General features: G+C 41.6%; 1 protein-coding gene across 1 annotated transcript; it reads right to left on the reverse strand.

Annotated features, from left to right (window-relative positions):
- Nucleotides 1-518: 518 nt before the first annotated feature.
- On the reverse strand, nt 519-1,361 carry LOC146724591 (uncharacterized). The gene has a single exon (XM_085479620.1). The coding sequence runs from the start codon at nt 1,359-1,361 to the stop codon at nt 519-521; it is 843 nt and encodes a 280-aa protein (XP_085335746.1).
- Between the last annotated feature and the right edge of the window lie 10,403 nt (nt 1,362-11,764).

The following is an 11,764-nucleotide window of genomic DNA, read 5'->3' on the forward strand; positions in this document are numbered from 1 at the left end:
GTGGGGAAGGTGCGTTCCAGTAAGCAGGCATTGTAGGTCTCCAAGAAAACTCCTGGTGTTGCCGTAACAGCTTGTTTGAGGGCTACGTTGGGAATCCCATCTGGTCCTGGAGCTTTGTTATTTCTAAACCTACCGCACGCTAGCATTAGTTCCTTCTCCGTTATAGGTGGGATCTCTTCTGATTCCTCAACCCCAAGTTGGAAGGAGAATTTTGGTTGCGTCGGGAATAGGACACTTACAATTTTTCGCAGTAGAATAGGACAGGTGGGCGTTGATTTTTCTTGTCTCAGTTGCTTAACGACAATCTGGTATGGCCTGCCCCATGGGTCTTTCTCAACCTCTTCCAATAGCATGGTCCATGTGTTTCTCTTGCTCTCTTTAATGGCTTTATTTAATTTTAATCGTGCTTCTTTATACTGGTTGTAAAGCTGCTCAAATAGTGGCATTTTCCGAGCCCGTTGAGCCGTTCTGCGAGCCTTTACACATTTTATCCTCAGCTCAGAGATGTTTTCATTCCATCAGTACACCGGTAGAAATCGCTTGTTACTGTGTCGCCGTGGCATTGTTGCATCGCAGGCCTTAGTCAGTCTCAATGTGATTTCAGTTGCCTTTTCACTTGCGCTTTTGCCTAGCAACGGTCGATCTTCAAGTGCTATCTTGAACAGGCCGGGATCATACGTGCTAGTTCTCCAGCCCACTGGATTAGCTCTTGTACATGGTACTTGTACTCTATTTGCATACAATTTATTAGGTGATACCTCCCAGTATATGGCACAGTGGTCGCTAGCGGTGTAAATATCGGAGACCCCCCAACTGTTACTTCCTCTTGCCAGTGTACTGCTAACAAAAGTCAGATCAACAATTGAACTCGCCTCGCCTCTTATGAACGTGGGCTTATCGCCTGTATTGAGTAAGACGACGTCCAGTAGCGACATCGCCTCCAAAAGCAGGCAGCCTCTCGTATTGGTCGCTTTACTACCCCAGTCTACAGCCCATGCGTTAAAATCTCCAGCAATGGCTACAGGAGAGTACATTCGGGCATCTTCCACTAATTGGTCCAGGAACTCAGCAAACTCTTCCTGTGTTAGGCTAGGTGGTGCATAACAACTGTAAAATTGTATACCCTCGAATTTGGCTCTTATAAATCCGGAGCCCTTTCTTTGGCTACCCTGGAGAGGTGTCGTGCCACATGCCCAGATGGTAGCTTTTTCATGCACATCGGTGATCCAGTTTAGGCTACTGAGCTGCTTATAGGGTTCTGAGATTAGAACTATATCTAACTTTAGCTCTCGTGCAGTTTGCATAAGTAGGTCTTGGGCAATTTCACAGTGATTAAGATTGATTTGCAGCGCTCTAATCATTTTTGGGGCCGCCTTACCACCTGGAGGGCTTTTTTAAATACAGGGCAATTACCACATCCTGCAATGTGAGCACAGTCTTCAGTATTTCCATTAGCCACACAGAGAACACATCGGGCTTCCTTACTGCATTCTTTGGCTTTGTGGCCAATTTCTCCACATTTGGCGCAAGTCTTCGATCTGTCTTCTTTGTTGCTGCATTTGCTTGCAACATGACCAAAGTGCCAGCACCTGAAGCATTTTATAGGTCTTTGAGTAGCTCTTATTCTACAGTTGACCCAACCTATTTTAATGTTTCGCCGTTCTGATAAGGTTCTGGCCAATCCTGCTTTCATTTTAATTGACGCCGTAAGTGTCCCTCCGTATGCTTTGCGGAGGGACTTGATGCAGTCTTCAGAGATATGGTGTCCTTCACCAGCTATGTTCTGTAGTGCTTCTAGGATTTCAGGCACCGTTGTGGTTTCATCAAGGTCCTTGATCTCTAGATCCTGTTCGGGTACCTTACAGACCACCGTAGCGTCCTCTCCAAGGACTGAAGAAATAGTATTTCTCATCTCCTGCGAGTCACCTGTTTGGTTTCTCGCTAGGATAAGAAGCATATCCCCCGTATTGGTTCTTCTAATTTTATCCACACATTGGCTTATACGATCTGCGGAAGCATCTTTCTTAACCCTCTTGAGGATCTCAGCATACTGTTCCTTCTGGGTTGGACGAATGATTAGAGCAGTAGGACGTGTTGCTGCTTTCTTTTTCGGTTGCTTTTTCTTTTTAACTTCTTTCCACTCAGTGCGGCCTTGCGGAAGTGTCTTTGGCTTCGGTTCAGGCTCTGGCATAACGGCAGAGTCCGTTACATTAGTCTTCAACTTTTTCGGCTCCTGGCTTATCTCCGGAGGTGAAAAGCGTTCTTTTTTTTTAACTTTCCGAATTCTTCGGATCTTCGGTGTTGCCAATTTGCCATCTTCTTCGATTTCTGAGTCCTTTATCGTCGTCTCCGAATAACATCTGCACAGTGACGGTGAGGTTTGTACTACGCCTACCGATGTGGTGCCGTTTGATTTTCCGACGTTATCGACTTCTCCGATGATCTTTTTGAACGAGCTGCTCAGCGTCGTTACATACTTGCGAATCTCTCCATGTACGTTCATCTTGCCCTTTATGAACTCCGCCAGGGCAGTGATCGTGTTTTCGTGGCGCTCCAGCGCCTTATTTAACTCCTTCATGCTTTCATTTGTTTTATTTTCTTTATTTATACTATCCATACTGTTCCCACGAGAACCTAGGGAAATACACAGTCCGCTCCGGCAGAGCCCCGGTTGCCGTAGTAAGGCCACTAATTACGCCTGAGGTGGGACCTGGTCCCTCAGGGGAGCGCTAGCGACGACAATACCCTGTCGCCTTCTAGTCCTGGGCACGCTAGACCACTGACATCGGGTTGTGTTTGGTCCGCGGGAGCTACTTTATTTCACTCCTACCCTATTCGCAATGCGATTCTCGGGCATTCCCCTATCCGCCACCTGGGGGACGCGCCACGTAGCAGTGTGTGTGTGTGTGTGTGTGTGTGTGTGTGTGTGCGCGCGTGCGTGCGTGCGTGCGTGCGTGCGTGCGTGCGTGTGTGTGTGTGTGTGTGCGTATTTATAAGCTCTGAGAGGGGAGAGAAAAAAGGGGGGAAAGGGAGATTGAAGAAAACCATGAATCTCTTCGCTAGTGCGGAAAACCCACTATAATTTTCAAGGAAGGTGAAGAAAATCACGAATCTCTCCACTAGTGCTTAACCCACTATGATTTTCGAGGGAGATAAGGACAAGGAATAGACAGAGAAAGTAGGAAAGAGAGAAATAGAAGGCTGGTGACAGCTGAGAGTGGGCAGGGAGTATAGGGTATAAAGAAAGAAAGCGGGGTGCAGAAAAATAGAGTAAAGGTGCTAGGGAATAGCTAGGGAATTTAGGAAAGAAGAAGCAAGGATTAGGAAGAACGTAGAGTGGCGAGAAGTAGGCAAAAAAGGAAAACAGGGGAAAAGAAGAGTATAGAGAGGAAAGCGGAGAGGATTTGGATTAAAGGGTTTTGAAAACATGTGGAGCAGGAAGAAAGAAGGAAGCAAGGGAGCGGAGGGAGGAGGAATAATAGGATCGTTAGGTAAAAAGGGAAAAGAAAGAAATGGAAGTCTAGGGAATATAGAAGATCTACTAAAGAGGAAAAAAAGGGAGTTAGAGGAAAAAACGGGAGAAGGGAGCGGAGAGATCTTTAAGAGAAGCAATAAGACAACGAGATCACTGGAAAAAGGAGGTGAAGAGGATGGAGAGAAGGGAGAGATCAAAAGATTGTTGCAAGATATGTGGCAAGAAATGAGGGAGATCAGGGAGGAAATAAAGGAACAGGGAGAGAAGATAAGAGGAGAGATGGAGGAGATAAGGAGAGATTACAAGATGCAGATGAAAAGGTGGAAAAGAGAGAAGAAAGAAATAATAGAGAACATGGAAGGTATGAAGAGGAGGATAGAGGGACTGGAGAGGAAGATGGAGGAAAAGGAGGAGGGAGAGAAAGAAAGAAGAGAGCACACAGGGAATGGTTTACAGAAGAGAGTAGGGGAAATGAAAAGGAAATGGAAGATATTAGAAAAAGAGGAAAAAAGAAAGAATATAGTAATAAAAGGCTTAGTAGTCAAAGAGGGGAAGAGAAGAGAGGGAGCCGAAAAATTGTTAGAGGAGATAGAGGCGAGGGCGAGGATAATGAAAATAAGGAAAATAGGGGAGGATAGAGAAATGGGGGTGGTGGAAATGGAGAAGGAAGAACAGAAATGGGAAGTGATGGAGAAGAAAAAGAGGCTGAAAGGTAGAAAAGAAAGGATAGACACGGATTTAACATGGAAAGAAAGGGAGATAAGACGAAAGTTGGGAGAAATAGCAAGGAGAGAAGAGAAAAGAGGAGAAAGGACATGGGTAAGTAATGGCAAGATAAAAATAGGAGAAAAATAGTGGAGATGGGATGAGGAGAAGGAAGTTCTGAGAGATGAGAAGGGAAATGTAAAGAATATGATAATGGGGGAAGAGGAGAGGAGAAAGGAAGATGGGCTAAAATAGAGATAAAGAGAGAGAGAGGAAAAGGATGGAAGGTAGTTTTCTGGAACGTATCGGGTAGTAGGGAATAAGGACATAGATTTTTGGAAAGGATTAGAAGAATGGGATGTAATAGTGTTATCAGAAACATGGATGGAAGAGGAAAGATGGAAGAAGATGAGAAGGTACCTACCGAAAGGATACGTATGGGGAGTGCAAGGAGCAAGTAGAAAGAAGAAGAGAGGAAGAGCGAAAGGAGGCATGATTATGGGGATCAAAAAGGAGATTGCAGAGAAGGGAGGAATGATGGAACTGAGTAAGGAGGGCTTTAGGGTAGGAAGAGTAAAGATAGGGAAGGAAAAATGGAGGGTAATAGGAGTATACGTAGGAGAAGGAATAGAGAAGGCGTGCAGAGAGATGGAGAGGACGGAGGAGAAAGAGGAGGAGGTTTACACGATAATAGGAGGAGATTTTAATGCGAGGACAGGAAAAGAGGGGGGTAGAATCAGAGATAAGGAGAATGCAGAAGAGGAGAGGATAGAGGAAAAGAAAAGAAAGTCGAAAGACAAATTAATCAATGCAGAGGGAAGAAAACTACTGGAAGTCATGGGAGAAAGAGGTTGGAGCATAATGAACGGTAACACAAAGGGAGATGAGGAGGGAGAATGGACTTTTACAAGAGGAAGAGGGAACACGGTTATAGATTACGTAATTGGAAATGAGGATAGCGGAGAGAAGGTGAGAAGGTTAAGAATAAGAGACAAGGTGGACTCAGATCATCACCCAATAGAAGTGGAGATAGAAGGATGGCAGAGAAGAGAGAGAAGAAAGTCGAGAGGAGGGAGGAGAGGAGTATGGAATGAGGAGGGCCGGAGGATTTTTGAGAGAAAATTGGGGGAGATAGGAGAAATAGGAGGAGGAGAGGAAGAGATAGATGGAGAATGGGAAAGAATAGAGGAGAGGATGAAGGAAGTATTGAGAGCAACAGAGGAGGACTGGAGGAAAGGGAAGAAGGAGAAAGGAGGATGGTGGGATGGGGAGTGCAGAGAGGAGAAAAGGAAGGTAAGAAGGGAGCTGAGGAGATGGTGGAGGGAAGGAGGTGAGGGGGAGGAATATAGGAAGAGAAGAGGGGATTACAAGAGATTGTGTGAGAGGAAGAAAAAGGAAGAAAACGAGAAATGGGAAAAGAATGCAGCAGAGGTGAAAAGAGAATCGGAGGTGTGGGAGATAGTAAACAGAGAGAGAAGAAGATGGAAAGGAATAAATGAAGAAATTGAGATGAGAAAGTGGAGAGAATATTTTATGAAGTTGCTAGGAGGAACAGAGGAGAGAAAGGTAAGAAAGGAAAGAAGAGAGGAGGGGAACAGGACAGAGGAGGAGGAGGAGGAGGAGGAGGAGAAGGAAATAAGTAGAGAGGAAATGAGAGAGGCAATAAAGAAGCTGAAAGCAGGAAAAGCGACAGGGATAGATGAGATTCCGAATGAGGTATGGAAGTATGGAGGAGGGAACATGGAGGATTGGATGCTGGATTTTTGTAATAGAATATGGAGAGGAGAAGGATGGCCGAAGAGATGGATAGAGGGAGTGATTACACCGATAAGGAAGAAAGGGGATGGAAAGGAGGTGGAAGACTACAGGAGAGTAACCATGATGCCATCAATGTATAAGGTATATACGATGATACTGACAGAAAGATTGAGAGAGGATGTGGAGGAAAAAGGGATAGTGCCAGAAAATCAGATGGGGTTTAGGAGAGGAATGGGAACAATAGACAACATATACGTGATGAATTATCTAATCAATAGACAACTGGAAAGAAAAGAGGGAAGGCTAACGGCAATGTTTGTAGATCTGAGAGCAGCATTTGACTCGGTAGACAGGGAGAAATTGAGGCAATGGAAGAGAGAGAAGTAAGGAAAGGATTGAGAAGAAGGGTAGAGATGGTGATGAGAGAGACAACATGCAGGATAAAGATAGGGGAAGAAGTTGGAGAGAGTTTTTGGATTGAGAAAGGAGTAAGACAGGGGTGCCCATTGAGTCCAATACTATTCAACATCCTAATAGCGGACTTAGAGGAAAAAATGGGGAAGGTGAGAAGAGGAGGAGTAAGAATAGGAGAAAAGAGGATTTATACATTGGCATACGCGGATAATATGGTGTTGTTGGTAGAGGAGGAAGATGAGCTGAGAAGTATGGTAGAAAGGTTAGAAGAATATCTAGACAACAAGAGATTGGAGTTGAACGCAAAGAAGACGAAGATAATGAGGTTTAGGAGAAAGGGAGGAAGATGGAAGAAGAGAGAGTGGAGATGGAAAGGAGAGAAAATGGAAGAAGTGAAGGAGTTTACGTATCTGGGATATAGACTACAGAGGAATGGAGGACAAGAAGGACAGGTGAAAGATAGGATGAGGAGAGCGGCGGCTATTATGGGGCAAGTATGGGGAATAGGAAAGAGAAGGTTTGGAAAAGATTGGGGAAGAAGATTATGGCTTTTTGACAAATTGGTATGGACAGTGATGAGCTACGGGGTGGAAATATGGGGGTGGAAGGAGAGAGAGGGAATGGAAAGGATGGAAGAAAGATACTTGAGATGGATATTAGGAGTAGAGAGGGGAACGCCAGGTTATATGGTGAGGGAGGAACTGAGAAGAGAGAAGCTGAGGATAAGAGCCGGAAAAAGGGCATGGAATTTCGAGAAGAGAATGGAGGAAGAAAGAGGAAGCGAGCTGGCGAGAAAATGCTGGGAGGAAATGAGAGAAAGAGCGAAAATAGGAAGAGTGGGATCGGAGTGGGAAAGGGAAAGGGAAGAATATTTTAGGAAAAGAGGCAGGAAGATAGAGGAGGTGGAGGAGAGAAGAGGATTGGAGGAGGGATGGTTTGGGGAGTTAATAAGGAGGGATCTGGAGGAGCAGAGGAAGAGAGAATAAAGGGATCAGAATTTAACAGATGGTACAAGGAGGTTAGAGGAGAAGGAGTGCCAGAATACTTAAGAAAGGATTGGGGAGAGAGTAGATGGAGGAGGATAGCAAGATTCAAATTAGGAAATGAGATTTTAGAAAGCAAGTATTGGGAGGAAGCAGAAAAGAGGAAATGTAGGATATGTGGAGAGGAGGTAGAATCTTGGGAGCATGTATGGGAGAGGTGTGAAGTGAGGGGGGAGAGGAAAGAGAGTTGGCAGGAAGTAGTGAGGGAGATACTAGGAGAAAAGGGAGAGGGGGAAGGATGGATGAGAGAGATAGAGAGAAAAAGGGAGATAAGAAAGGGGAGAGGAGAGAGGAGTGTGGAGAGATTAGGAGGGAAGGAGGATGATTGGAGGAGAGAATGACGTGAGGGGGGCAAAGGGGAAGAATGTTTAAGAAAAGAAAGCAAGAGGAAACGGAAGTCCAAGAAGCGTGTGTGTGTGTACATGGGGTTGGGCAGAAGCCAAGGGGAGATGGCCTGGGCAACGGGCGACCCAAAGCGGAAGTCCAACCTCTTAGGACAGGTAGGTTAAGTTAGCAATAAGATAGGTTAAGAGGTTAATAGCGAAGAGGTCATGGTAGCGTGCGTTTTATATTTTTATTTTTTTTTTTATTTGTTTGTATTACTACCTTTGTATATGCGGCTGCTGTATTGTTAAATTGTAAGGGAATTGAAACCCCAAGGGGACCAATAAAATTTACTACTACTACTATTACTACTACTTTACGAGATACTTTTTTAAATTGAAAAACATCATAAAATATTTATTTTTAATGATTATTCCTTAATATTTTTATGGCCAAAATAATGAGAGGAATTAATTTACTTAAAGAAAACACTAATATGTTTTTTAAAATAAGTATGTAATTTGCAATTAGCAACTTTATAATTTTTTATTTATATTATTTCTTCAATGGACATAATTTTTAGGCTATGGATTTTATATTCCGTAAAAATATCTTTTAGATTTCGAAAAATCATTGCATTCATCTATATTTATCCTCTATTTGTTTTTTTTTCATACAATTTTGTCGCACACTCTATCGAGCAATTAAAATTGTAGATGAATTGTAACTTTGTATTAATTATTTCCTACTTATTTTCAGAATACCCTGTTATAAAGTAGGCGTCAGTAGGCTTTTCTTAACTCAAGAAAAGAATTTTGTCAAGATTAATTTCTAGTATCCTAATTTTTATAAATATGTACACGAAAGAATACACAGGTTTACTTTATCTAGAAAAAGCATATATATATATATATATATATATATATATATATATGTATATAGTCTGTCACAAAAGTAATGAGACTATGTAATTATGTAGCACATAATGTAGAACTATTATATATTGAAATATCTTAATTACGCAGAATGTCTAGTACAATCTCTTCTTCTAGAAGCATACCATATATTAATATGGCCGGCTATTTGTTCCACTATCCTCATTGGTCGATCGCGCATCTTCATGCGCAAAAGCACACTATGTTTTCTTGCGCCATGAGTATTTTGAAAGCATTGAGTAATACACTAAATTTGTGATTAGACTGTTTGTGCGTTAAACCAAACGGAAATTAGAGTAATCGGTCGATTAACGCATCAAGTGATATAATTCCGAGGATGGTTATATACACACGAGGCTCGTGCTACATATTCATTTTCTTCGATTCTCGTCAACGGATACATCATCATGAGTGTGTGTCAAATCGGATTCAACAAGCGTATCATTGTAGGCAAATGTTTGAATTCCTTTTTGCTATACTAAGTCGCTTACCAAGAAAACGTGCATCTCTTTCTTACATACGAATCTAGAAATCTGTGCACGCGTGTGAGATTAACTTAGGGCTACATAAAGGCCTGCAAGATCTATTATCGCGATTTTATCTCATTCTGAGGAATCTTCGGTGTTAATATCTTTGATTGATTTTAAGTGACTTTGCAAATTCGTCGACAAGTGAAACGTGTCCCAGCAAACACCAAGTAACAATTATATAACTGTTAATTATAATTTCCCACTCAACAATGTAAATGCAATATAACACACGTGTTAAGCCGGATATCCGCCAACCGCGCAAAATGTTTGCGAACGTTTGCAAAACTAATAACTTTAAAAAAAAACGTCAAGCACGTACGATCAAAAAATGTTTATAAACGTGTACAAACATTTGCAAATGATACGATCGATATCGGAAAGCACAAACTATTTACGAGCATTCGCAAACATTTGTTAAAAATTCCCGATTCAGCCGACTTTCGGACCAATATTTTTCTCGCCTATTTCTTTACAGGGGATGTTAAGAGAAAGAACAAGAGGAGTACCCAACCATAGGATACAAATTCCTTAGTTTCCAAATTTTCTTTCTTTCGTAATTGTCGCAATAACATCGCGTGTGGCTTTATTGGCTAAGAGGAATGGAGTGTAGATTTGTTAAAAATGTTTGTAAAGTAGGTTTGCAAGCATTTGTCATTAATTCGTAGTGTGATTTTCTAACCAATAATGGTTTTAAACCAAAAAATTATTGGTGCCGTATCTTTTTTAATAATATATAAGTTAAGTAAAATAGTCACAAAAGAAAGAGGAAACATAAGATTTGGATTTCTCATTTTTTGAAAACAAGAAATTCAATACAATTACTTATTGATTTGAAAACGGATGACAGAACTGGACTATTTAATAACTTTAACCGCATGTCATCACAGGATTTTGAATTATTAGTTTTAAAAATTGGTCCAAAAATAAGTAAAAAAGATACAAACTATAGAATTTCTGTTCCGGTAGAGATTAGATTGACAATAACGCTTCGTTTTTTAGCTACAGGAGATTCATATACAAGTCTTATGTATCTTCTTAGAGTCTCTAAGCAACTTATATCTAAAATAATTCCTGAGACATGTGCAGCAATTATAGAAGTGCTGGAAGAATATATATGGTAAAGGTAAAATGTTTTGCATTATTAGAATTTTATTAGAAAATCTCATACAAAATACCTTATTGACTAAATTTTTCAAATTGTCAAACTAAACTTCTCAAATTGTCGAACTAAACTTTTCAAATTGAACTATATTGCACTGAGTTAAACTAAAAGATTAATATATTATTAATTTTATATTATTAATTTTATATTATTAATTATTAAGGTAATAATAATACGGTAATAGTAAGGTAATATTAAGATACAAAATATTATAATGATGTTGCTGGTTCATCAAGGGATGTTAATATAGTGTTGTTTTTTGATATTGAGAAAGAGTCATCAAGGGATGTTGATATTGATTGTGAAGAAAGCATATCAGAATATGGTGATGCAGTTTGGGTTCCAGGTGTAAAAGTTGTAGAAGTTGTAGAAGTAAAGCAAGAATTGTTGCTAACATTTGGGGAATTTATATTAACATTTATATTGTATTGCCCCATATCTGCATTAAATAAGATAGTATTAAACAAGTGCTGTAAGTAGTATAGTGGGCACTATGGCCCGTCATAACAAACCCCCACCACCGACCCGTCTGGCGCCGAGTCTTATCTTATCTTTCCCCCACCACCGGCGTCTGGTTTTTCCGAGTGTGGGTGTAGGGGGAGAGGGTGTTGGGGAAAAAAAATGGCGACTGGCCCCGAAAGGTGGGGATGAGAATTTTTTTATTTTTTTTTATTTTTTCTGATTTCCTCTGGATTTGAACCTGGGGCCTTCGTGTTTCCGAGCAGGGTCCTAGTATGTTGAGCTAAACGAGATCTTACTAGTCTAAGGATTAGATGAGGTATTTAAGCTAAAGTTGCGTAGGGTACGGTATGGGGGTACGGGTATACGTATGGCAAGGATAGCTCGTCGAATCAAATGGTCGATATTGGACGGGGTGGGGTAAAAACAGCTAGGGTATACGTATGGCAAGGATAGCTCGTCGAATCAAATGGTCGATATTAGACGGGGTGGGGTAAAAACATTTTGACCAAGAAAAGCGTCATGCGGTCGACCGGGGATCGGTGGCAGGTAGTAACTGACAATGCCGTAGGGTAATAAAAAAAGAACACGCAAATATTTGTACTGGCGAGCATTTCGACTCGTGTCACGATAAAAAAATAATGCATCATCGTAGATTAGAAAGAATGCTTATTGTTGAAAAGATGTCGGATAAAATTTTGGGGCCCTCAAACAACCCCCCCCCCGACCCGTCTTGGGGCCCCTCTTTCTTATTTTCCCCCACCACCCGGGTCGGTTTTTTCGAGTGTGGGTGGAGGGGGAGGGGGTGTTGGGGAAAAAAAATGGCGACGGCCCCGAAAGGGGGGGATGAGAATTTTTTTTTTTTTTTTTTTTTTCGATTTCCTCGGTTTTAACCTGGGGTTGTGTTTCCGGCAGGGTCCCAGTTGTTTTCTAAACGGATCTTACTAGCTAAGGATTAG

Source organism: Nylanderia fulva, unplaced genomic scaffold (assembly GCF_048542155.1).
Source record: "Nylanderia fulva isolate GAGA-0341 unplaced genomic scaffold, ASM4854215v1 Scaffold125, whole genome shotgun sequence".
Lineage (NCBI taxonomy): Eukaryota > Metazoa > Arthropoda > Insecta > Hymenoptera > Formicidae > Nylanderia > Nylanderia fulva.

Bases quoted from the DNA above. Each gene is read 5' to 3' on its own strand.
- LOC146724591 (XM_085479620.1), bottom strand. From the start codon at position 1,361: ATGATTAGAGCGCTGCAAATCAATCTTAATCACTGTGAAATTGCCCAA.